At 43.4% G+C, this 26589-nt stretch overlaps 1 protein-coding gene across 1 annotated transcript; it reads left to right on the top strand.

Annotated features, from left to right (window-relative positions):
* Positions 1-388: 388 nt before the first annotated feature.
* Positions 389-24752, top strand: LOC142891554 (collagen alpha-3(VI) chain-like; the record flags this gene model as incomplete). The annotated part of the gene is made up of 44 exons (XM_076031195.1): positions 389-1034; positions 1203-1534; positions 2017-2662; positions 2831-3430; positions 3679-4272; positions 6475-7086; positions 7193-7810; positions 8016-8618; positions 8737-9348; positions 9443-9774; positions 10184-10262; positions 10340-10485; positions 10573-10665; positions 10745-10798; positions 10960-11031; positions 11211-11237; positions 11326-11370; positions 11566-11619; positions 11718-11780; positions 12137-12202; positions 12313-12366; positions 12454-12489; positions 12580-12642; positions 12933-12995; positions 13277-13339; positions 13561-13623; positions 13842-13892; positions 14003-14038; positions 14125-14187; positions 14420-14482; positions 14679-14711; positions 14810-14846; positions 14956-14967; positions 15066-15559; positions 15673-15775; positions 16113-16814; positions 16916-17018; positions 17103-17158; positions 17726-17986; positions 18774-18860; positions 20218-20397; positions 21189-21248; positions 22850-23035; positions 23862-24752. Coding segments are annotated over 44 exons (9219 nt in total), but the record flags the coding sequence as incomplete, so codon positions are not given.
* Positions 24753-26589: the final 1837 nt, after the last annotated feature.

Here is a 26589-nt window from a genome sequence, read left to right on the forward strand (position 1 = left end):
TTACAATTGGAAGCAGGAGCTCTGACAAGCGTGAACTGCAGCAGATTTCAACCGATCCCAAATATGCTCTGTCAGTTTCTGATTTCGCTGACCTTCCCAGTGTCCAGCAGCAACTTCAGTCTTCTGTAGAGACTGTGGTTGTGGATGCCACGGCGGAAGCGCCAACTGCTGCTGGTATGTTCAAAACACAGCCTGCTTTAGTTCAGTTCTTGCCACATGCACGACACTGTTTAGCCGCGATAGGTGTGTAGCCTTGCTTGTGCATTTAAAAGCGTCAGCTGTCAGCCTTACTGCCGGTTGCAAGTAAATGCAGTGAACTGAAAACACGTACTTTAGCATAGCATCTGTAGCGTTTGTCCAGCAGATTGCATGTTTTGGACAGTGTTGATTGTTTTTTCACCCCAACCTTTTCGCTCATGTAGTTGACCCTTCCAAAAAGGACATTGTGTTCCTTCTGGATGGCTCTGAAGGCACATCGAGGGCATTCCCCGCCATGCGGGATTTCGTTGAAAGGGCTGTGCAGAGACTCAGTGTGGGACCCGACCAAGACCGTGTGGCTGTGGTGCAGTACAGCAGAGACCCAGAGGTCCATTTCTATCTCAACACACACAGCACAAGAGAGCAAATTGTGGATTCGCTCAGAGGGCTGAGTCACAAAGGAGGCAGAACCCTCAACACCGGGGAAGCCCTCCAATATGTGAGAGACAACGTCTTTACAGACTCTGCCGGCAGCAGGCGCCTGCGAGGTGTTCCACAGATGTTGGTCCTGCTAAGTGGTGGAAGGTCTTCTGACAATGTGGATACCCCAGCCTTGGCTCTCAAACAACAGGGTGTCATTGTAATTGGAATTGGTTCAAAGAATTCTGACAAATCTGAGCTGCGCAAGATCTCCTACGAACCCAGTTATGCTCTATCGGTTTCGGAGTTCTCCGAGCTGCCCAATATGCAAGAACAGCTCTCCTCTGTCATGAGCACACTGGCAGCGAGGGCCACTGCCATGCCACCAACAGTCACTGGTAAGAGAATGAGCATTTGTTAAACTGAAGGGACAAGGTCCCTGGCAAAGGCCACTAGCATTAAGTGTACTTTAGCGAAAGGAAATCATGTAGTATTGTAGTGCTTACACAGAAAGGTGTGCCTTTGTTAACACGGGTGGGCCAAATCAACCTAAATGTGTCTTGTTTCGATTGCATTTTCCCCAGTGGAGAGGAAGGCACCAGGAAAGGATGTTGTGTTCTTGTTGGACGGGTCTGATTCTGCCAGAAATGGATTCCCCGCTATGCGAGACTTTGTTCAAAGAGTGGTAGAGACACTCAGCGTGGATGACAACAAAGACCGAGTCTCAGTGGTTCAGTACAGCAGAGATGTATCCGTTCCGTTCTTCCTGAACACTTACACGACAAAAGGCGAGATCCTAAATGCTGTGAGAGACTTGAGGCCAAAAGGTGGAATGCCCCTCAGGACCGGTGGGGCTCTCCAGCACGTGAGGGATAATGTGTTCACGGCCTCTGCGGGAAGCAGGCGCCAGGAAGGGGTACCACAGATCCTCGTATTGCTGAGCGGCGCAAGGTCTTTTGACAGCGTTGACGCACCGGCCTCTGCTCTCAAACAGCTGGGGGTCTCGATCTTTACAATTGGAAGCAGGAGCTCTGACAAGCGTGAACTGCAGCAGATTTCAACCGATCCCAAATATGCTCTGTCAGTTTCTGATTTCGCTGACCTTCCCAGTGTCCAGCAGCAACTTCAGTCTTCCGTAGAGAATGTGGTTGTGGATGCCACGGCGGAAGCGCCAACTGCTGCTGGTATGTTCAAAACACAGCCTGCTTTAGTTCAGTTCTTGCCACATGCACGACACTGTTTAGCCGCGATAGGTGTGTAGCCTTGCTTGTGCATTTAAAAGCGTCAGCTGTCAGCCTTACTGCCGGTTGCAAGTAAATGCAGTGAACTGAAAACACGTACTTTAGCATAGCATCTGTAGCGTTTGTCCAGCAGATTGCATGTTTTGGACAGTGTTGATTGTTTTTTCACCCCAACCTTTTCGCTCATGTAGTTGACCCTTCCAAAAAGGACATTGTGTTCCTTCTGGATGGCTCTGAAGGCACATCGAGGGCATTCCCCGCCATGCGGGATTTCGTTGAAAGGGCTGTGCAGAGACTCAGTGTGGGACCCGACCAAGACCGTGTGGCTGTGGTGCAGTACAGCAGAGACCCAGAGGTCCATTTCTATCTCAACACACACAGCACAAGAGAGCAAATTGTGGATTCGCTCAGAGGGCTGAGTCACAAAGGAGGCAGAACCCTCAACACCGGGGAAGCCCTCCAATATGTGAGAGACAACGTCTTTACAGACTCTGCCGGCAGCAGGCGCCTGCGAGGTGTTCCACAGATGTTGGTCCTGCTAAGTGGTGGAAGGTCTTCTGACAATGTGGATACCCCAGCCTTGGCTCTCAAACAACAGGGTGTCATTGTAATTGGAATTGGTTCAAAGAATTCTGACAAATCTGAGCTGCGCAAGATCTCCTACGAACCCAGTTATGCTCTATCGGTTTCGGAGTTCTCCGAGCTGCGCAATATGCAAGAACAGCTCTCCTCTGTCATGAGCACACTGGCAGCGAGGGCCACTGCCATGCCACCAACAGTCACTGGTAAGAGAATGAGCATTTGTTAAACTGAAGGGACAAGGTCCCTGGCAAAGGCCACTAGCATTAAGTGTACTTTAGCGAAAGGAAATCATGTAGTATTGTAGTGCTTACACAGAAAGGTGTGCCTTTGTTAACATGGGTGGGCCAAATCAACCTAAATGTGTCTTGTTTCGATTGCATTTTCCCCAGTGGAGAGGAAGGCACCAGGAAAGGATGTTGTGTTCTTGTTGGACGGGTCTGATTCTGCCAGAAATGGATTCCCCGCTATGCGAGACTTTGTTCAAAGAGTGGTAGAGACACTCAGCGTGGATGACAACAAAGACCGAGTCTCAGTGGTTCAGTACAGCAGAGATGTATCCGTTCCGTTCTTCCTGAACACTTACACGACAAAAGGCGAGATCCTAAATGCTGTGAGAGACTTGAGGCCAAAAGGTGGAATGCCCCTCAGGACCGGTGGGGCTCTCCAGCACGTGAGGGATAACGTGTTCACGGCCTCTGCGGGAAGCAGGCGCCAGGAAGGGGTACCGCAGATCCTCGTATTGCTGAGCGGCGCAAGGTCTTTTGACAGCGTTGACGCACCGGCCTCTGCTCTCAAACAGCTGGGGGTCTCGATCTTTACAATTGGAAGCAGGAGCTCTGACAAGCGTGAACTGCAGCAGATTTCAACCGATCCCAAATATGCTCTGTCAGTTTCTGATTTCGCTGACCTTCCCAGTGTCCAGCAGCAACTTCAGTCTTCCGTAGAGACTGTGGTTGTGGATGCCACGGCGGAAGCGCCAACTGCTGCTGGTATGTTCAAAACACAGCCTGCTTTAGTTCAGTTCTTGTCACATGCACGACACTGTTCAGCCGCGATAGGTGTGTAGCCTTGCTTGTGCATTTAAAAGCGTCAGCTGTCAGCCTTACTGCCGGTTGCAAGTAAATGCAGTGAACTGAAAACACGTACTTTAGCATAGCATCTGTAGCGTTTGTCCAGCAGATTGCATGTTTTGGACAGTGTTGATTGTTTTTTCACCCCAACCTTTTCGCTCATGTAGTTGACCCTTCCAAAAAGGACATTGTGTTCCTTCTGGATGGCTCTGAAGGCACATCGAGGGCATTCCCCGCCATGCGGGATTTCGTTGAAAGGGCTGTGCAGAGACTCAGTGTGGCACCCGACCAAGACCGTGTGGCTGTGGTGCAGTACAGCAGAGACCCAGAGGTCCATTTCTATCTCAACACACACAGCACAAGAGAGCAAATTGTGGATTCGCTCAGAGGGCTGAGTCACAAAGGAGGCAGAACCCTCAACACCGGGAAAGCCCTCCAATATGTGAGAGACAACGTCTTTACAGACTCTGCCGGCAGCAGGCGCCTGCGAGGTGTTCCACAGATGTTGGTCCTGCTAAGTAGTGGAAGGTCTTCTGACAATGTTGATATCCCAGCCTTGGCTCTCAAACAACAGGGTGTCACTGTAATTGGCATTGGAGCAAAAAATTCTGACAAATCTGAGCTGCGCAAGATCTCCTTCGAACCCAGTTATGCTCTATCGGTTTCGGAGTTCTCCGAGCTGCCCAATATGCAAGAACAGCTTTCCTCTGTCATGAGCACACTGGCAGTGAGGGTCACTGGCATGCCACCAAAAGTCACTGGTAAGAGAGTTAAAGCTACCCGAGAAGGTCCTCCTTTTCCTGTCACGTTTTTTCACATCTGTAACACAACTTAGGCAATTTTGTTGTAATAATAATAATAATAATAATAATAATAATAATAATAATAATAATAAATAATAAAATGAATCAGCACCTCCCCTCATTATTTTTCATAATATTATTTTTATGCTTACCATTTACATTAATGAAATTGTCATCCTTCCTTTTTTCTTCAAATTATTCTCAAGAATTTATACACTTAGCTTGATTTTCTGAATTTTTCCTTTTTTTCTCCTCCATCCCTGTTGTATCCCTGGATGTATTTTAATCCTGGATAAGTTTACCTTGCTCTCACAACATATTTTTTTGTGGTCACCTGTAGTATTGTAAGAAAAAATCTTGGTTTTCACATAGCCCGGAATTAAAAAAAAAAAAAAAAAAGAGGATACGATTCCACTGATCTGAAATATGGTTCTTAATCATTCATCCCATTGTGTTTTTCTTTTTCATTTTATGGAGTTGTAATCTTTGTAAAAAGAGATTAGTCCAAACGTGATGTTGCGGCTTCCTACGTGGTGTGTCTTGGCTTGTTCTAATTAGCTGATTCTGGTCCTGAAGCGTCATGTGAGTTACAGTAGAATGATGGGTAGTGACACTACTGCCCACACTCATTCGGCCCATTACAAGAAAGTAAGACAAAGTACAGACAAAGTCGGCTTCAAAAATGTTGCAAGGTTGCTTCCTGAAACTGGAGACGACCTGGAGAATGCGCAAAAGCTGGCACGTTGGGCATATGACATCATAATTTGGGGAGAAAAAAAAAAAAAAAAAAAAAAATAGCAATCAGTAGAAAATTTGTATAACATCTATATCCATTGAATTATAAAGAATTGTTGTCTGGTATTTTGGGAATGCCTTCTATTTGCCTGTCGTGACTTGTATTGCAACTCAATGTTGCACTTGGGGCAATAATTATAACAGCAATGGAATTAACTCCACAACGTTGATACTAAAAGGCTTTAATTTTGACGCTACTACTGTAGCGTCCCTCTACTGTAATGACTAATCTTCAAGTAGAACATTTCATTGTAGCTTTTGAAATCAGTTAAATAAGCTTAATATTTTATCTACGGCATTTAACGGGGGTGTTGTGCTAGCTGTCACGCTGTTTGCCAACGTGCATAGTCATACAAGTAATTTGAAAACAAATGCATTAAATATCACTACAAAGAGCTTTGTAACCACTGTTCATGAATTTCCAATGACGATAGTTTTTGTTAAAATATTGATATCACAGTGCTAAAAAATTTTTTTAGCAGACAATAGAGATATGAAGACTAACAGACTACAATTGTTTACCTTGTTTCCTCATATTTATTAAATGTATCCTTTTTTATTACAAATTGCAGTTATAAAAAAAATAAACACAATCATCTCATTGCTCTGGATGCTGAAGATCAGCAGGATTTGGGATAGATAATATGCTTGTTATTGAAGTGTGGGTCATTGGACTCTTCCTGTCTTGCCCAGAGTGAGCTGTTGCTCAACGGCCAGCTGGAAGTCAGAATCTTGCAGACAGTCAGTTTTGGGCAGGACCAGACGCACTCACCTCTTATTAGAAGGAAAAACTGCAGTCATTTTATTAATTTTATTTTACATTTTGACATTAGAGAGTACCGCTTTTATCCAGAAGGGGCGCTTAAGTAGTTTAACTTGTCCGTTATAACTTTTAAGTTAATCTCTGTTCTCTTAGCCAAAGACTTTACGTTGAAATTTCGTTTGACTGTCTTCACCTGTTTTGGAAAGTCTTGTGCAAAAGCTCTTTGTGCTTTCTGAAAAATTGGCACTGTTTGTAATCCATCTCAATTTATGTTACATCACTCTTTTTCTGTTGAAATAATTGCATTAACTCCTTCAAATGGCTTATCTCAATCTACTATTTATTATAGTTTAATTTCTCACTCTCATAACATAGTATGAACTTTTATGAAAATAATTGTAAAGAATCAACAACATATTTTCATAGAAGTAAAAACAGAAATGTGCAGTTCTTAGCCATGCTAAAAAAAACAACAACACAACCCTCTTTACTTTTCACATTGTTTAACAAGGAATGAGAAATGAAAAAGAAAATCAAAATGACATCATGAAGTGACGTAATCTTTTCCTGTTTTTTTTTCTTTTTTTTACATTTTCATTTAGCTGAGTCTCAGGGACCCCGTAAGGATGTTGTTTTCCTCGTTGATGGATCTGATGGCGTTGGAAATGAGTTTCCTATTATCCAAGAGTTTATCCGCAGGATTGTGGAGAGTCTCAATGTGGGAGAGAACAAGATTCAAATTGGTGTGGTCCAGTATGGTGACTTTCCTCATGTTGACATGTACCTCAACACTCATACAACCAAAGAAGGTGTCCTGAATGCTGTACGAGGACTGAGGAAGCGAGGAGGAAGACAACGCAACCTGGGTCAGGCCTTGCGACTGGTTAATGAGGAAGTTTTCACTACTGCACGTGGAAGCAGAAAGCAGGAAGGTGTACCACAGTTTGTTATTGTTGTCTCAAGCGGACCTTCTACGGATGACATCAACCGCCCAGCCTCTACCCTCAAACAATCAAGAGTTCTTCCCTTTAGCATTGGTACCAGAGATGTGAATCCTACAGAGCTTAGGGTTATTTCATATGTACCTGAATTTTCCTTCTCTGTTGATGACCTTCCTGGTTTGTACACTGTCCAAGAAACCCTAATCACTTCTCTCACTGAGCTGTCAGATGATGACATCTCCAGAATGACTCCTGTCTTCCCAACATATGAAGGTAACCATACCCTTAATTTATATATTGGTGAATTAAATTATGAGAATGACAAATTATGTTGTTTGTAACCATATTATCATTCTGTGCTTGCATTGTCTTTGAGCAGTCATCACTCCAACACCAGGAATGGAAAGGAGAGATGTTGTATTTCTCATTGATGGAACAACAGCTGTGCGTAGTGAGTTCCCTGCAATCCGAGAAATGATAAGAAGAGTTGTTGACAAACTTGATGTTGGAATGGATAAGGTCCGAGTTTCAGTGGTACAATACAGTGATGACCCAAAGCTAGAATTCCCCCTAAAGGCATATTCCACCAAAGACGAAGTGCGTCAGGCAGTTTCAAGACTGAAGAGCAAAGGCGGAAACCGCCTCAACACAGGCCGTGCTCTTGAATGGGTCTCCAGAAACGTCTACCAGAGGTCAGCTGGAAGCCGCATTGAAGATGGTGTGCCTCAGTTCCTCATTCTAGTTACAGGTGGCAAGTCGACAGATGATGTATCCGCTCCAGCAGACCAACTTAAGAGGAACATGGTTGCTCCTCTTGCTATTGGGTCTAGAAATGCGGACCCTGCTGAACTGAGAGAGATTTCCCTCAGACCTGAACTTGTCTACACAGTAGACAATTTCCAGTCACTTCCAACAGTGGAATCTGAGCTCCTTGCTTCAGTCAAATCAATCTCCACCGCTGATATCAGTACCTATGTTCCTCCGACAGTGGACTTAGGTAAGATACACTCTTTATATTTGACTTCTAGTTGAAAGGAGGCCTGTAAGATTGTATTATTTAATATATGTGATAAATGTAATAAATGTGAGACATGGTAATATGGTTTTGCTTATCTTTCAGCAAGAACAATATGGAGTTGTAGAAATGGAAAAACTGTATATCCTTTGTAATTTACCATCGCTCATACTTCTGTTTTCTGAAGGCACACTGGACATTGGAAAAAGGGACATTTTGTTCCTCATTGATGGCTCAGACAGTACTGGCACATCCGGAATTGCTCATATTCGGGACTTCATCCTCAGCATCGTCCAGCAACTCAATGTGCACCCAGACCAAGTCCGTGTTGGTGTTGTCCAGTATGCAGATGGGGTTAAATCAGAATTCTCTCTCAATTCACACAACAACAAGCAAGCTGTTCTCTCAGCTATCAAAAGACTTCGTCTGATGGGGGGCAGAACACCAAATTTGGCAAATGCCATTGATTATGTTATTAAGACTGAGTTGAAACCATCGAAGGGGGTACGTTTGACTGAGGCCTCCCAGCACCTTGTGGTTCTCACGGGTGAACGTTCCCCTCAAGATGTTGCCAATTATGGAACTTTGCTTAGGGATTCTCGTGTTAAATGCATTGGTGTTGGAGCAGGTGGTACAAACACAAGGCAGCTTACCCAAATAGCCACCACTCCAGATGATGTCCTTCAAGTACCCATAATCGCTGGTCTGCCAGCAATCCGAGAGAGGTTTATTACAAGGCTGAGTGGAAGTTTTCCAGATTTCCCTGGAGTCCCATATTTCCCTGAGCCAAGTAAGTTCTACCCTTACTGAATTAAATAGAAAAGCTTATCAAAACAAAACAAATCTGTTTTGTCTCTTTCTGTTTTATCCTAATTTTATTTACCTTTTTCCCTCCCAATCCCTTACAGCATCTGGTCTACCTACTCCCAAAAAAGCTGACATTGTCTTTTTAGTGGATGGCTCTATTAATTTTAGCAGGAGCAACTTCAAGGCAGTGATGATGTTCATCACCGAACTCATTGATCTGTTCTTCACTGAGAGAGATGACTTGCGCATTGGCCTGGCACAGTATGCCACAGATGTGACAGATGCATTTTACCTCAACTCTTACAAAAACAGGAATGACATTGTTGATGCAATTGACAAAGTAGAGTACAAGGGCGGATATACAATCAACACTGGTGCAGCCATTAGCCACATTCAAAATGTTCATTTTACCAAAGAAAAGGGCAGTAGAGCTGATGAGGGCACTCCTCAAATCCTGATGCTTATCACTGGAGGAAAGTCTGCTGATGATGGCAAAACAGCAGCGCTCGGACTCAAAAGGAAAGGTGTGAGAATCTTTGCTGTAGGAGTAGGTGACAACGAAGAGGAGCTAGAAAACTTGGCAAGTGAATCCGCAACAATGGCTCGAGCAAGAGACTTTCAAAAGCTTTCGGACCTCAATGAGCAAATCCTTGAGACTTTGGATGGGGAAGTCAGACGGACACTGTGCATTAGTGTTCCGGATAGTCCTACAAGTAAGAGGAACATGAACAGACGTTCTTGTTAAAAAAAAAAAAAAAAGAAAAGTTACAAAACAGGTCAAAATTAAAACTGTGCTCTCTCTTACAGCTTGCGATATAGAGGTGTTAGTGGGCTTTGATGTTTCTGCCCAGAACATCTTCAACGCTCAGACTAACCTCCTGACAAAGATGGGTAGCATCCTGCAGAGAATTTCCAAAATGGCAGAAATCAGTTGCTCCTCTGGGCAGCTTCCCTCTGTGCGAGTTGCAATGATGGCTATGGACACTGCCTCGGAACCTGTCAACATGGACTTCACAGATGATGCTGAAAGCCTCCTTCAGTTTTTCAGAAACTTGCGTACCAATGGTCCCTTTGTCCTCAATGGAAAAACCATTTCGATGTACACGAATAGGTTCAAAGCACGTCAGGGTGTTACCAAGGTACGTTTTTCAACCCAGTTTTTTCATGCCAGTACACTGATTGACTTTTTTTTTAAAATAATTACTCTTGTATACAAATTAGATATTTATTTCATTGGACTATTTTTCCTAAGTGACTTTAAGTAAGCATGATTGTTTTGATGAAGATCTTACATGATGCGGATCAAATATAATTATCAGTGGATCAAAATTGTTGTCTCCAAATATTCTCTGATCTTTAGTAGATCATTTAAAACATAATTTAAGATTAAATGTGGCAAGATTACAGGGTATTTAAGCAAAGAATTGGAGCTGCTGTCATTGCAAATTAAAGCTTGAAAAGCCATGACAGGTCAAACTATAGTTTAATATTCAAGGGACCAGTGAGAAAAACATATATGTAAAATAATGTTTAATATTCCTCCCACAGGTTATCATTCATCTGACCGACGGTCTTGATGCTCCATTGTTTGAAATGAAAAATCGCGTTGAGGAACTTCAACAGTCAGGTAATGATGGAGGTTATTAATCAGCCAACTTTTTTTTCTATGGAAATTCTGTTGCTAAACATGTTTTTACAAAACAGGTGTGAAAAGTTTCATCCTGGTTGGACTGGAGGGAGTGTCTAGATTTGAGGAGGCTTTGTCACTGGAATTTGGTCGTGGCTTCAGGTACACCAGACCGTTGCGACTTAATACAATGGACCTCGACTATGAACTGATGGAAGAATTGGTAAGAATACATCAATCAGACAGAAAGCCTTTTGCGAGGTGGATTTTTACAGATTTGCTTAAAACATTGTTTTCCTTTGCTATACAGGACAACATTGCTGAGAGGGAGTGCTGTGGAGTACCATGCAAATGTATTGGCACTAGAGGGGACCGAGGAGGCGTTGGACTCCCTGGATCCAAAGTATTACAAAACTGTATATTTTTTCATACCAAAAATTCTGACACATTACCAGGTGCTAATACCTTTATTTGTCTATTAGGGTGGTCCAGGATTACAAGGAAGCCAAGGACACCCTGGAGATGAGGGTGGACCCGTGAGTTCATGCATTTTTTTTTTTTTTTCCAAAGAAATGCCTTGACCTGTTTCTTTTAAATGTCTTATTTTGCTTGAACGGTTATGAAACAACTTTTACAACTTGCTTTATTGTGGTCAATAGACTGTGCTTAACCCTGATGCTTCACTTTATGATTGCAGGGAGAAAGAGGGCCACCTGGTGTGAATGGAACTCAGGGAATCCAAGGATGTCCTGGACAAAGAGGGGTTAAGGTAAAAACGTTTAATTTGATTAAAGGGTATATCAACATTTTATACTATATATGCAAGATTTAGGATGAAAACAACTATTTGAACAAATAATTTACTTTTATCACTTTTGTGAGATTGTTGGTCAACTGAAAGTGGAGTTAAAGTGATTGTTCTAAATTTTGGTTTTCTTCTTTATCCAGGGTGGTCGTGGATACTCAGGAGAGAAGGTCAGTGTACTTGATTTACTTTTTTCTTTTTCTTTTTTTATATATAAAAGGAAACAAACTAAACAAATTTTCTCACTGACTGTTTCAGGGTGAACTTGGTGATATCGGACTTGACGGAATCAATGGAGAAGACGTAGAGTTCCCCCTTTTCTATTACATTTTTTTCATTTGTCCTTTTGTTTCAATTAGTGAATGAAACAATGCAGTTATGTTGTACACATGTATAAAAAGTGAAAAATACAAAATTAACCATAATGAACAAATAGAATCTTAATCCTCTCTAACCTCCCCTAGAGCGTATAGAAAAATGATGTTCTTTTTGTTTTAGGGAAAATTTGGAGTGGCTGGGCCTCCAGGAGACAGGGGAAATCCTGGTATAAGGGTAAGTGCAGTGTAGAATGTCCATAACACACTGTCATTATGAATCAAGGGCTGACTCTTTTTTTTTTTGTCTTCCATTAAACTATTTAACACCCTCAGGGCCCCAAAGGTCTCAAAGGACAAGCGGGAGACAGAGGAGACACAGGAATTAGAGGAGACCCGGTGAGGACAATGGAATCTCTGATTTATATGTTCAAGACATAAATCTAATATCATGGTGACTTGAACTAACCTAGCCAGATTACAGAATAACAATGTTTAACATTTGTTATGAAAATAATTCATAATTACCTTGAGGATTTTAGAATCTAAATGAACTTATCGCTCATTACCAACAGTTTTCTACTTACAGGACACAAGTGTCAATAATCTTGAGTTATCAAAAAAAAAAAAAAAAAATCAATCATTTGCCAAGGCTGCCGTGCTATTTTCTATCCTTATAAAATCCATTTCACTGGGTTAAGATGATGTATGAAGTAATAACATGACACATTCTCCTGATCCAAACTGTCTAACAGGGTACAAGTGGGCTGAATAACAACAACGCAGGACCTAAAGGAGACCCTGGTGATGCTGGACCTGTGGTAATTTTTTTTAATTTTTTTTATTATTAGTGCTGATATTATTCACAGGAGCAGTTTTCTCGCTGGTGTACATGTCTTGTTAAACTTGGCGATCTGCTGCAAAATTATAGGGGGATCCTGGTGTGGATGGAACAGCTGGAACCCCTGGTGAACTTGGAAGACCGGTAAACTGATGTGCCACAGTTATCCTTGATTACATTGTGTATTGCTTTACTTGTACTTTCCACTTACTTTAACTTCCCATTCTTCAGGGAGCCAATGGTCGAAGAGGCTCACCCGGAGTGCCTGTGAGTTAGCCGTTAGTAAAAGAAACATGGCACGATATCGCAAGGGTTGTTGTTATGGCAGAAATGTTCAAATGTCCATTGTGATTAAAGGGAAAACCTGGTGGTCCCGGAGCTCCTGGTGTGCAAGGAGAGTCTGGTGTTGGAGGATCTAGAGTAAGTTGGTTATCCTTGTTGTGCCATTTTAAAATGTTCCTGAGCTGCAACAACAACAACAACAATGATAACAATAATAATAATAATAATAATAATAATAATAATAATAATAATAATAATAATGATTTCCCACCCCCAAATCATCTTAGTTTGATTGGTTTGATTGATCAGTTCTTTTTGTAAATGGGGCCATAAATTTAAGACAGTGTTGATGCTGTCTCATGAGTTGCTGGTTATTGTTTAATAGAAGCAAGGTGGTTCATTATTTGTGTGTTTTCTCTCATTTTAAGGGACCATCAGGACCTAAAGGTGCACCGGGACGAAGAGGAGAAGAAGGCAACCCTGGACCCAGGGTCAGTGAGCGTTTCTTCACTTGTTTTCATTTGGAAGATCTTCTGCAACAACATACTTGACTTTAGGTTAGATGATGTAAGGCAAGCCTTTGAATTATGGCCAACAACAGACAAAGAACAGATTAGTTTATTATTTAAATGTAAATTTACAGATAAAGACACCCACACACACACACACACACACACAAAACACAAGCTGCGATCGGTTAAACACTTGCGTAACATGTTGAGTAGGGTGAACTCTGTTTTGATCAACGTTGTGCTTATGACTTGTTTTCTAGGGTCCTGGAGGTACCCCAGGCCCGGCTGGAGAAAAGGGCAGAAGGGGAACGCTTGGTCGCAAGGTAAATTGCAGCAAGGTTTAACAAGGTCTTTAAAGTGATCCCTCTTTCATTCATGAACATACTACCATAAGTGTAGCTTTCTTTCTATCTAAGGAAAGAGCTTTAACACTATACTCTAATTTATGTGTAAAAAAAAAAAAACAGGATTGCTTCAAAAATAGTTGACTTCATATTTGAAGCCCTCACATTTTCTTTAACCATTTTTCTCTCTGCGTTTGAAGGGAGAGCCTGGAGAGCCTGGACCAAAGGGTGTTGTTGGATCCGTTGGTCCTCGTGGAGAGTCTGTAAGGGCACAAAACCAAATATTCTAATCAAGAACCATGCATGTGGTGACAAATGAGCCCAATCAGTATCTTGAATAATTATGAATATTATATTAAGACAGAATGATTTTTTTTATTTTTTTTTTTAACACATTTGTCATGTCCAAGGTGGAATTAGGTTTTAGTTTTGCCAGTAGTGCTGGGACTGAATTTCATTTGAGATTACATTTCTTTTTAAGGGTGAGGATGGCAGAGATGGCTTTGGTGTCATAGGCCCTAAAGGACGGAAGGCAAGTAAAAATTGGCATCTTTCTTGTACGCTGATTTTGTCGCCATGGTTCGGGTTGAAAGGTTGAAAAGGTAATAAAATGCACTTTGCTTCTTGCCTTTTCCTCCACAGGGGGATGAGGGCTTCCCAGGATTCCCCGGACCAAAGGTAATGAAACACAGATATTATTTTGTTTAGCTAGATTGTCTTGAACATGTCTTGATTTTCAAGGCTGTCCTTTAATACACTTTCAGGGAGCTGCTGGTGACCTAGGACCTAAAGGAAACCCAGGACGCAGAGGAAACCAAGGACAGAGGGTATACAATTATTAGTGTTCCCCAACAAAAAGGAGAAGGAGTTTAACAATGCATTAGGGGACTTAATTTTTCTTTGAACCATTGTTCTGTACAAGATCGTCAATGAACTTTCCAATAATATGATTGCTGGCACAGTCTATCAAACAAGTAGAAGCTCGGAATCACACTCCTCTGTGGAAAAAAAAAGCTTGAAAAGTGTCTTATTTTAGTTTGTTCACTCGATTCCCCTCAGGGTATCTCTGGAAACTCCGGACCACCAGGGCAAAAGGGAGAGTTTGGACATCCTGGCACCTACGTAAGATGATTCTTGCATTTATAATAGGTAGAAGGTTACTACGGTGAAGGATGACGTACAATGCAAACCTGATGGAACTGGTATTGACTGCATGCTTGAGTGCTAGGATGCTAGCTGGCAAGGTGACATAAAATCTCATGGGTTTTATTACAACATATAAAACAATTAAAGTTCTGTTCTTTTCCCATTTTCATAGGGCCTAAAAGGTCCTAAAGGACCTGGTGTCGTGGTATGTACAATTTTTCTTTTCACACTGTTTAAGCAAAACCGTCTTTCCGCAGTTAGCAACTTTTTCTAATCTACTATGTTGTTTCTTCCCTGCCTCAGCAATGTGACCTTGTCAAGAAAATCAGGGACAACTGTCGTAAGTACAATTTATCTTATGTATCAATTTCATATATATTTTTTAAAATCTTTATAACATGTCATGTGCCACAAAAATGTCTGACCGTCTTTATCTCTTTTAATTGCAGCTTGTTGCTTTGGTGAGTATTGCAAATGTGCTTTGCGGAATGGCATTTGTGCACTGCGTGGTCTCGTACGGGCAATGAAAACCTCTTTGTGCGCGTGAATGAATTCCCAGGTAAGCTGGAGTGCCCTCTCTACCCCACTGAGCTGGCCTTCGCCTTGGACGTCTCCCAGGGAACCAGCAGCCAGAGCTTCAGCGCCATGCGCGACACTGTCCTGCGCTTGGTCCGGGACATCACGATCTCCGAGAGCAACTGCCCGAGGGGGGCCCGCGTTGCTTTGACGCTGTACAACGACGAGGTGACCACCGAGGTCCGCTTTGCCGACGGACTGAAGAAGCGGGCCCTGCTGCAGCACATCGAGGGGCTGCAGACGCTGCAGACCAACAAGGGCCGCAGGCTGGACAACGCCATGAGCTTCGTGGCTCACAGCACCTTCAAGAGAGTGCGCAGCGGCTTCCTCATGAGGAAGGTGGCCATCTTCTTCGTTGGCGGGTCGGCGGGCCAGACGCAGGCTCTGACCAGCGCGGCGCTCCGCTTGCACGATTCTGGAATCGCCACCCTGTTCTTGGTCAACCGTGAAGACAAAGCACTCGCCAGAACACTGCAGGTAAAGACAAGAAAAGAAAAAAAAACATGTAGTTTTGTAGTGCCTGGTTTTGCGGAGCCTGCTCCACCGAGACTCCAAATTACATCTCCTTGTTGGTCTTTTTCCTCTTATAGGTCAATAACACTGCACTGGGCCAGGTGATTGTCCTTCCCAATCCAGCAAGTGCACAATACAACTCAATCATCCAAAAGATTATGAACTGCCATATTTGTTTCGGTAAGAATGAAGAATTTCAACCATGATGATGACGTTAGGCTATGTGTTGGCCATCCTTTTCCCAGATGGTGATCAAATGTCTCTTTCTGTGATCATGTAATCAATGCTGTTTAGTTTTTTTTGTTTTTTCCCCCCAAAAAAATTGAAACAATTTTTTCTTTTAATTGTTTCCGGAAAAGCACATTGTTCACTGTTCCCTGGCACTTTTCCCACAATTCCCAAGCAGCACATCCTTGTTTTATTACAATACAAATTGACGGTAATCTCTAAATCTGTTGTTTTTAGAAGCAAGTAAGTCAATAGAGTGTAACACAACATTTTCTTTTTTCTTTTTTAGACACATGCGCCCCAGACACCATGTGCGACTATGTGCCTCCAACTTCTGGCCGAGACAGGAGGTCCTCCGCCACGGACGTGGATATCGACATGGCATTCGTCATTGACAGCTCCGAGTCCACCTTCCCCACAGAGTTCACGGAGATCAAGCGCTACGTAGCTCACATTGTGGAGAATCTGCAAGTGTCCGCAGAACCCACCACGTCTGTTCACCACGCCAGAGTGTCCGTGATCCAGCAGGCGCCGTACGAGTACGCTTACAACAAGACCAGCTCCCCCATCCACGTGGACATCGGCCTGACCCAGCACGGCTCGGCCGGTGACATCGTCAGGTTCCTGCTGGAGAAGACGCCGCAGCTGGAGGGCAGCCTCGCGCTGGCGGCGGCCATCGAGTCCACGGTCGAGCACGTGTTCGACAAGGCGCCGCTGCAGCGCGACAGGAAGGTGCTGATGCTCTTCGTGACGGGAAGCGTGGAGGAAGAGGGGGAGCAGCTGATCCGCATCGCCACCGAGGTCAAGTGCCGGGGCTACTTCTTGGTCATCGTGGCCGTGGGCGGGAGGCTGAGCGCCAGGGACGACCGAGTCCTGTCTCGCATGGCGAGCGAGCCGGCGGACGTCTTCTTTAAGCGTCTGGACAGCCTGTCAGAGTTCTACGACAAACACATCCTGACTTTCGGCCAGCTGCTGCCAAAATACATCAGCAGTGAGTCCCGTTGGAGATTTTGTTTGCCTTGATGAAAAAGCGAGTGGTGTGTTTACGAATGATTCCCATTGTTTCGTCTCTGTTTTGTTTTGTTTTTTTAGTTGAAAACGCTTTTTACATGTCCCCCGAAGTCTCCAAAAACTGCAAGTGGTTCCAGAGTGATCAGCCGTTCAAGAACCCCTTCACCTCACCGCAGCAGAGAGAGTACGGGTCGTCGTGTTTTACAGTAGCCGTTGTTGAATGACTGCTCGTGGTTTCAATTCAATTCTAAATGGGGTTGATTTACAGGGCTCACCAGAAGCATCATGAGACCCAACAGGCAGTCGATCCACCCCAACCCAAAGGCAAGATAACACAACGGCTGAAGGGTTCAGTGTGTAATATTTGGAGATTTTGAGAAGAAACAGTGACACCAAGTGGTGACATCTTAGATTGCAGCGCTCTTTCGCTCCCCCTCCTTCTCCAAGCTCGCCAGTGAACTACGGTGGCCTGCGCACACAAACCTGGACACCTCGTCCACCTTCGTCTTTGTTGGTTTATTTGAGGATGCAAGTGTCCACCCTAAATATAAACATACTGTCAGGCGGGCTGGATTGTCGACACCAGGCTTAGTTAGAAATACGGTGGAGCAAGATGGCAGCTAACTGGAAGCAAGACCTTTGTTCTATGTATCTTCTTATATATACAAGAATCATTCTATAAGTAAAAAAACAAAAACATTTTTTGTACTGCCAGTATACACTTTTATTAACAAAGTCATGGGCGGTATTACGCTTTCACCAAGATAAAAATTGAAAATCAGGCCAAATTTTACACACTGGACACTTAAGCTTGGCCTCCAACAAACCTGAGATCTGCTATATGCAATTTTATGATGAAATGTTTTTTTTGTTTTTTTTCTGACCTAACAGATGAGGAGCCATTACACATCTCCAATGTCACGGCCAGGAGTGTAAAACTGAGCTGGAGCAACTCCGACCCCAAGCTCTTCGTCTACTTTGAGGTGACAGTGACGCGTCTGCGCGACCACGCCCTGGTGCTGAAGACTAACGTGTCAGGCACCGAGCTCTCCGTGGAGAGCTTGGAGAGCTCCCAGACCTATCACGTCGTGGTCACTGCCCGCACGGCGCAGGGCCACATCGTCTCCACCCGCAAAGGCATCATGACGACCAGTGAGTCAAGGCCTCCCACGCCCTTTAAACATCATTTCATGTGTTCACATAAAATTAAATATACATTTTGCTTATATTCTGAGAGTTGGAATGATTAAATAGTGTGTACATTTTAAAAGGCAATGTCCAATAACATATTGTCATTAAACATTCATAACAGCAGTAAGAAGTAGATAATAAAAATGAAGATGCCTGCCATTGCAATGTATTAATGGCACCAGTAGCAGTTCACATTTTTACATTACTCTTGTGGACTTTTCATGTTTTTTGCACTTTAATTGACAAGTCAAATGTCCGTGCAGTGAGAAATATTTTCCACACCACACCTCACTTTCAGATCACATCTGTGATCCACTTAGTAGGAAAAACCTGCAGTCATGGAAGTTTTCGTACACCCTGAAAAGTTCAAACAATGTCAAACATAATCATGAAATAATTGCTGTGTTTCTAAACACAATCTGGAGTTTTTTCTTTGTTAGCAAGAAAACTAAATTACAAAACTAAATTCTTGTTAACTGTCTTTGATGGCGTGGGAAGAGGAATTTTCTTGCTGAAACATGCAGTTGTGAGTTTTGAGCCAGACAGAACAGTACATGTGCAGAAGGGCGCACGTGCAGTTGTGGGTGACTAGAAGAAAATCTGTTTTGCAGAAGGGATTCTTAATGCAGTGTGTCACAATTGCATGGGGTGTCCAAAAACGTTTTTCACCCCACCGCTGTCGATGGAATTACACTAACTGAACTCTGTCGTTGGAGCATTTTTATGAATACTTCTTTTCAATTGACAGAAGCAGCAGAGCCGAAACCAGTGCACAAACCAGCGAGTCGCGTCAGAGGCACCGCAGCCACCACGCCACTGGACACACCAGCCATTGGTGAGTGATATGATACTGGTACAGTATCTGTGTGTGTGTGTGTGTGTGTGTGTGTGTGTGTCAGAACAGCCACAGAACAGTATTTTAACTTTCAGCATTAATCCACTCATGGCTCATTTGTCGGCGCTAATGGTTTCAGTGGATTTGCGTTTGGCTGTGCTTCCGTCGGCGGTGTGCCGGTTTCAGCCCAAACTCAGTGCAGCTGATGTAACCCTGGAGCACTAAAAACCAAATGTGCTATTAATCAATGCAAATGTTCCGGCCAAAGAACTACTGTGGGCGGCTGGAGACACTGCGAATACGCAGCGTCCTGCGGAATTAACCCTCGTAAATCCTAATCCAAAATCAAATCAAATGAATCACATGCATCAAAGTTCCTTGGCAACAGATCCATTAAAGCCGCCACGCGCACACACACTTGCTGTTGGGGCGCTACGACTGGCCTCCGTCTCCGGTCTGTGCTAGTGGCGGCTGGCGAGCAGAGGAGCACCATCGCTGTTTTTTTTTGGATGGACCCGGTCGTTTGCAGTCACGCTTCGCTCTTCACGCAGGTCGTTAGCACGTCGCTATAGGGTAATCCTCACGCGCCACTGGAGGGAATCAACACAATGCAGGGATAAAAATGAATACAGAGTGGGGGTTTTTTTGGTTTTTTTTTTTTTTGCCTCTTCACCTAACCAATCAGTTTTCTTGGGTGCGTACAAGTGTAGATGAAGCAGAATCTATGGACAGGTACTGATATCAACAGGATCGAACACCAGCTTTTCCAATGTGGAATAATGGGAACTGCTTCTCAGTGACAGTATCTTTGTGGTGCCGATTCCCAATTCAACCACAGCCAGGGCCAGTATATTGCAGTGTTTGGGTACAAGGGTGACAGGGGGGACAAGGGGGGACATAATTTGAGAGTTTTGTTTTGACAGGCACAATGTACATGACACCAAACAGCAATTACTGCAGGCTGAAGATTGTATGTCAGTGTTTGGGTTCGGTCTCACGCAGCCGGCTTCGACCCAACTTGCTTGAAAACTGCATGAACTTATTAATAATAATAATAATAATAATAATAATAGTAACAAAAACAACATAATAAACTAACTTTGCATGCAAACTGATTTTGAGAACTACCTTCCTGGTGCATCATGAAACAGCATGTGACATCTCTATGCTGGTGTGCTTTCCTTTGGAATATACTTTAAGGATGCAATCAACTTCATTTTGAACATGGTGAAAAACTCCCATTTGTGCATTTTCTCTAATGAAAACTCCTCCTCTCTCCCCCCCCGTCTGTCCTCTATTGCTGCCGTTGTCTTGTCTTTGTCATGTCCTGTATCCATCTCTTTTTTGCATGTTCTAGTGAATGCAGACCTGTGCACACTTGACTCTCATCCTGGAATGCTGTGCACAGACTATCAGGTTAAGTGGTTCTTTGACAGAAAGAACGGCAACTGTGCACGGTTCTGGTACGGAGGTTGTGGGGGAAATGAAAATAGGTTCGACACTGAGGCTCTCTGCTTGCAAAACTGCATGAGCTCAGGTAAGTGGCTGCAGGCAGCAGGCAGCTGCACTTCCGTTTGTCTTTAATGCTGTTTTACCAGAAAGACGTGATTAGAGACCAGATTAGAGACAGACATACAAAGCCCACATCATTATTAGTAAATGTAGACTGAAAGTTGGTGATTTTTTTTTTTTTTTATATCCCCTCGGTTTTAGATTTCCGCTAAAAAAAAAAGAAGCTTTTTGTACTTGTTCAAGAACTAGCAAGCAAAAGGCATATATGACGTACTTTTTTCTCATTTCTGGGGAGTTCACTAACGGAACAGAGACAGATTACGTGGAGAAAACACGTCCTCGCTTTTAGGAATCAGTTATAATACAGGATCTTGAAAAGGTTTCACCATCTGCTCTCGCTGGCTGGAGCCGTGTGACACATGGATGACCCTTCGTTTTAGAAGAAAAAGAAAACAACCCATGAAGATTCTAACTGGAACATCTGCCACCATTTAGCCACAAATTCATGAATGGAAAGCTGAACGTGCTCGGCGATGACCTGGCACGCTGCCAAATAATTATTTCTGAAGGACTTATTCCCACTCTTAACAACATTATCTGTTTTCAAATTTGGTCGCTGGGTGATGATTACACTGGGTGGGGGGGAGGGGGGGGGCACACCTGCCAATTCGCAAAAAAAAAAAGAAAAAGATAATGGCTTCTACATCTGCCTGTGGTCTTCTTCTACCACTGCATGATGATGAAATTTCTGATGAGTTTTCAGCAGCTGCTGAAACACGTCTATATTTCCTCCTTATTATTTTTTTTCTCCCACAGCGGCGCAGCCTCGGCCAAGTGCGCAGCGGGCTGAGCAGGTGAAAATCCTCCCGGCTCCTGGTGAGTTCTGAAACACAGAGACTTCCCTGCACGTCTAGCAGCCGTAGTGTGGTGTCACTGACCCTCTTTTGTCACCCTTCACTGAAATCAAGACTTTGATTTAAAGGTCCAATGTGGCTTTTTAGGAGCCCAGCATTTAAGGATTGTGCACTCCGTATTCAGGGCACTGTCAGGCAGGCTTCCTTAAATAGGAGGGTTCCTTAAAAATGGTGGTGCAAGATGGCAGCTAACTAGGAGCAAGACCCTTGATCAATGTATATTCTTATATGTGAATAGTGGTTCTAGGGTAGGAAAACAAATTACTTTTATTGTACTGCAATTATACACTTTTATTAATGTATTTATGGGCAGTATGTCATACAGTGGCTGACAAGGGCCATACACAAGGCAACTGCTTCATGTGCCTTAGATGGCAAAAACAGCTGCAGGTATGGAAACGATGCGAATCCACAAAAGAAACACATTTCTAAACCAGTTGCAAAAAGAGGATCGTGGTGCAGACGACAAAAAAAAAACGGGCAGCAAGACATAAAAACATATACGTAATCATCAAATGCAATGCAAAACACGACAGATGCAAACCAAGAAAACACATCTAAACGGAAAAAAGAAACGCTGCATAAACCAGTCGCTACAACGGAAGTCCTCCGAACCTGCAGGGGGCGTTCTTAGCGGAACAGCTCAATGGAGAGAGACGCAGATAGACCGAGGAGGACTGAGGAAAAAAGTTGCCAGTAGAAACTGACAGACGGTGTTTCAAACAACAGCTTCGAAGGTACTACTTAGCATGGAAACGTGACTTGTAATTGAGTTTATTTCACGCCAGTTTGTACCTCACATACCTCCCTCCATGTGCAGCCCCGTACATCCCGACCACCGGCCGCGCCGACGCGCGGCATGTTTCCTGTTACGTAACTAAATTCCGACAAGCCATACTGGCTTCGCAAGAACGTGTGTTCAACCCGTGGATTTTCCCCCTCCCCCGCCCGCTGCCTCTGACGAGACTGTCAGAACGGGGAGTAACGGCCAAATGTGCGAAACAAGATGTTTATTCTTTCGTCATGTCGGCGGCCAAGCTGTGACCGCAGAGGGAGGAAAGAAAGGAATGGATGAATGAATGGAAAGCCTTGTTCTTCATTGCATTGTTTCCCCCGGCAGCCCAACGCAACGCAAACCCAACCTGTCAGTAAAGGATTCAAGAACTCAAGGACCATTATTGTCATTCATACCATCTCACCTTTACAGTTGTGGTACAAAATTAGCACTCAGGTCCAGCTTAAAAGCTATGATTAAGTTTAAAAGTCAAGAGGGGGAAAAAAAAAGTACTTGAAAGCCTAAATATAAACAACAAGTGCGAATATACAAGCACTTAGATACAGCATACTGCATCTACGGCAGCTGAAATAGTGCTACTTTGGTGGGTAATGTGTATTTAGTGTGTGAAGTGTAAACAGTGTTGCAGAAAACCGGCACCAAGTCAATCTCCTCTCTCTCATCAACATATCGCTTCCAGCGTCTTGTCTCCTCCCTTTCGGCCACAATTAGAGCCAATTGCGGGTCAACGAATCCTAATTTGTCCCCCTGCGTGTTCCTCTCCGCAGCCGCCTCCACGGCCGCCAACATCTGCCAGCTTCCCAAAGAGGAAGGCGCGTGCGCCAAGTTTGTGCTCAAGTGGCACTACAACGCCGCCACACAGAGCTGCACGCGCTTCTGGTACGGAGGCTGCGGCGGGAACCAGAACCGCTTCGACACGCACGAGCAGTGCGCCAGGGCCTGCGGGAAACACGGTACGTGCGTCTCGTTACGAAATGCAACCCCCGTTTGTGTTTGCAGCGCCACGCGTGGAACGCCTGAGTGGCAGATTGCGCAACGGCTTTAGCGTAGCAGTGACTTAATGTTATAATAATTTGTCTGTTATTTGTATAAAAAAAAAAAATTGCATCATTTTCAGAAAAAAAACTTCTTATCGTGGTAATTAGGGTTAGGGGTTAATACATTTGGGGAATAATGTGATGCGCAATGTCAATATGAAAACCATTTGAGTGGACCAGCACATCTTTTCCAGCACATCTTAACTCATTTAGCCTTTATGGGGTGAGCTGTAATGCATTATGCATTATGTGGAAGCATGCTGGATTCATTAAGGGAAACAATGAAAAGGCTGTGTTGTACACAATGACTGTAACAAACTACGAGTATACTTTTGGCAAAAGACGGGACGGCTCTGGAATGATGCTGCCCTCTTGTTGACGGCTGCGGAACTGACAGCCAGAGCTCCTCCCAAAGCTAATAGATGGGAACGTAAAGAATTATTATCGTTGTTGCTATCATCGAGGATGCACGATAAACAGAATACATTAACAATTCCTAAAGGTCGTAAGTTTCTTTGAAGATAAAATATTTTGTTTGTTGAAATTACATAGGAACGCAAAGCGCCGACTTATCAGTGTTCACCCATAAATACCAGAGACAAAAACAACAACAAAAAAACCCCCCTCAAACTTTTGATCATGAAGAACGAAAATTGAACAGTGTAAAATCCCGAGACGAAAATGTCAACGGCGTTTTGACTTGACCGTCGTTGATTGAGCTGCTTTGTTTTCCACGACACAGGTCTGAGAAACCCAGCACCATCACTCAGGAGAGTCCCTGCTGCTGTCAGAACATAGAGCGGAAGACGCAGCCATGTTCCACCGTCTGTTCGAGGGCTTCGAAGGGGCAACCGTTCCGGGCGTCGGGATGCAATGCCAAAGCAATGGTGACTGCACTGGATTCAACTTAACAACTAAAATGAAAAAAAAAAGGGAAAAAAAGACAAGATTTGCCCCAATTCTTGAAGTGCAAGAGAGAAAAAAAAAGCAACATGGGTTGCGTGATTCGTTTTTTTTACTCGACTGGTGCTACGTAGTATGTTTTTCTTATTTTCTACACATGAGGGACTCATGTCTTCTTTTTTGAAATGCAGTTATGATTAAGCAAGACACATATATGAATATCAGGATGAGATTAGCAGTAAATCAGCACATGCAGTTCAGGAGTTATTCATTGCAGTTATCGTTAATATTGTGTGTTTTTTTTTTTTGTTTTGTTTTACAATCCACATTCACAATGGCTTCTCATTTGTTTTGTTTTTTTGAAGTATATTTTTTTTCAAGCTCACTCGATCCCTGTGGACCCCAACACCATCATCGCTACCACAATTTTATACTCACAAATTCCACAGTGTTGGTTTACGCGACACTCGCACGGCGTCCTGCGTGTAAAGCGTGCGTGAGCAACAGGGACGCAATGCTCGGACGTTGAATCGTTCGCGTAATTGCTAAGTGCACTTCAGGATCCACTGCCTTGAACACTCGATGCAACCATTGAGGAAAGGAATGTACTTGTCAAACTGTTTTTTTTTTCATGTTTGTTTCATTGGTTTTTACTGAAATTTGTGTTTCCTCTGGAGTTTGAAGAGGGAAATAAAATGGATTAGACTTTCTAATAAACATGAGCAACTGATTATTTTTTCCTTTTTTTTTTTCTCCATCGAATGAAGACGTGAGTCACAAAAGCAACAATGAGGAACAATAAACAAAACAGCTCATACAACATACATAGCATGAAGCCATATCTTGGTTTCAGGAAGTGGAAGTAAACAGCCAATGGCTGGCAGCCATGAAGACAGATCAGACTTTTATGGGTTATATGTTGAGTGCATGAGCTCCGCTAGAAAAAAAAGAAAAGTGCAATTGGCTGGCCGGCAGAAGAAAAGACACAATGTTTTACTGACAGTACTTCTTGCTGCTTATATTCCTACGTATATTAGTGGACATAGTAATGGTAGAAATATGCCGAGGTTGACGTTTATGATGACTGAGGGAAAACAGGACCACACGCGATGAAGTGTCTCTGCAGTTGCAACTCCCAAATAGGTCGGTCAACCTAAAGGTCACAGATCGCAAAGCAGAAGGTTATCATTAGCTTCAGAGATGAGCAGTGAGCAACAACGAGCAAAACCCAGCGACTAAACCGGAATCGCTGACTTTCCTACATGAAAATAAAAGACTTTTGAGCAAAAATGGGAAAATAATAATGAAAAATATGAAAACGAAAATGAACAGCTTTTCACTCCGACCACTGCTGCAAATACCAAAAATGCAAATGTTGACACTTTTGTCTTTTTATCCAAGCCACAGTTACTCACTAGGGTGTCACTAAAGGTACACAGATACACACAAAACCCTTTAAAATATATTTTGTTATGGGAGAGAGAAGGTGCCTGCGGTTGGCGTCAGGTGATCAGGTAAAAGTCATAAATCAGCCAATCAGCCAACAACAACCTGGAAAACACACCTGCACCTCATGCAATCACTGTTTCCAGTGCCAAAGAGGGGAAGTGAGAGAGCTGTCAGCGCAGAAATGAAAACGTGCAAACAAAACGCAGAAATGGCCCACAGTCATAACATTTAGAGAAGCTTGATGTGGTTGGAACTGCAGGCACGAGGTCTACAGCAAAACCAAAAGGGGAGATTTATGGATGTGGTGAAAGAGGAAAGCTAAGCTGATGTGAGAGAAGAAGATGCAGAGGACTGATGAAGGCGGATGATTGGCTGAAGGGAACAGTCAAAGCCGTAGACTTCTTCCACCTTTCCCGGCGTGTTATATCACTCTGGAACTCTTACAGGCTACCAGATGGGTTTTAACGTCACCATGGACGCAACAGACACTCCGGTCCAAACAGTAGATAATGGCTGTCAACAGTCACTCACGGTGCTGGTGATTATGAGGTGTTGCTATCGAGTTGGAGATTTTTGGATGTATCTCCATTTCGACACGGACTGATACAGATGCTCACTCCACTCTGTGGGTGTGCACTTTTAGGTGGTGATATTCAGAAGGAATGGTTTTATTTTAATTTCATTTTATTTTCATAATTCCTTACTCTCATAACTTATTATACTCGTAATTGCTAGCACTAGCTAGCTAACTGCACAGAGGATACCAGACAACACGTGACTATTGTGTGACTGCTCCTCTAACTGCATTTGGAAAAAAACATTTCAAGATAATGACTGTATTAGACATGTGGGAAGAGTAACCGCTCTGGTTTCTGGCTTCAACTAAGCTCCCATGGAGAGTTTAAGCTCCCTCCCTACTATGTGGCTGAGCTGTAAACTAAGAAACCACATAATTTCTCACAGTGGTTTAGCCCTACTCACAAAATGAACACATGGCATTATTTGAGACAAAGCGAATGCTAATAATGATGTTTCTACTTTGAGAATTGAAACCTTTCTCAATGGATCGATCTATCTTTCCCCCCAAAGAAATCAATTATTTTCCAATTGCAAAATCA

This window comes from Nelusetta ayraudi, unplaced genomic scaffold (assembly GCF_046127955.1).
Source record: "Nelusetta ayraudi isolate G7.1 ecotype Tasmania unplaced genomic scaffold, CSIRO-AGI_Nayr_v1 ptg000031l, whole genome shotgun sequence".
In the NCBI taxonomy this organism is placed as follows: domain Eukaryota; kingdom Metazoa; phylum Chordata; class Actinopteri; order Tetraodontiformes; family Monacanthidae; genus Nelusetta; species Nelusetta ayraudi.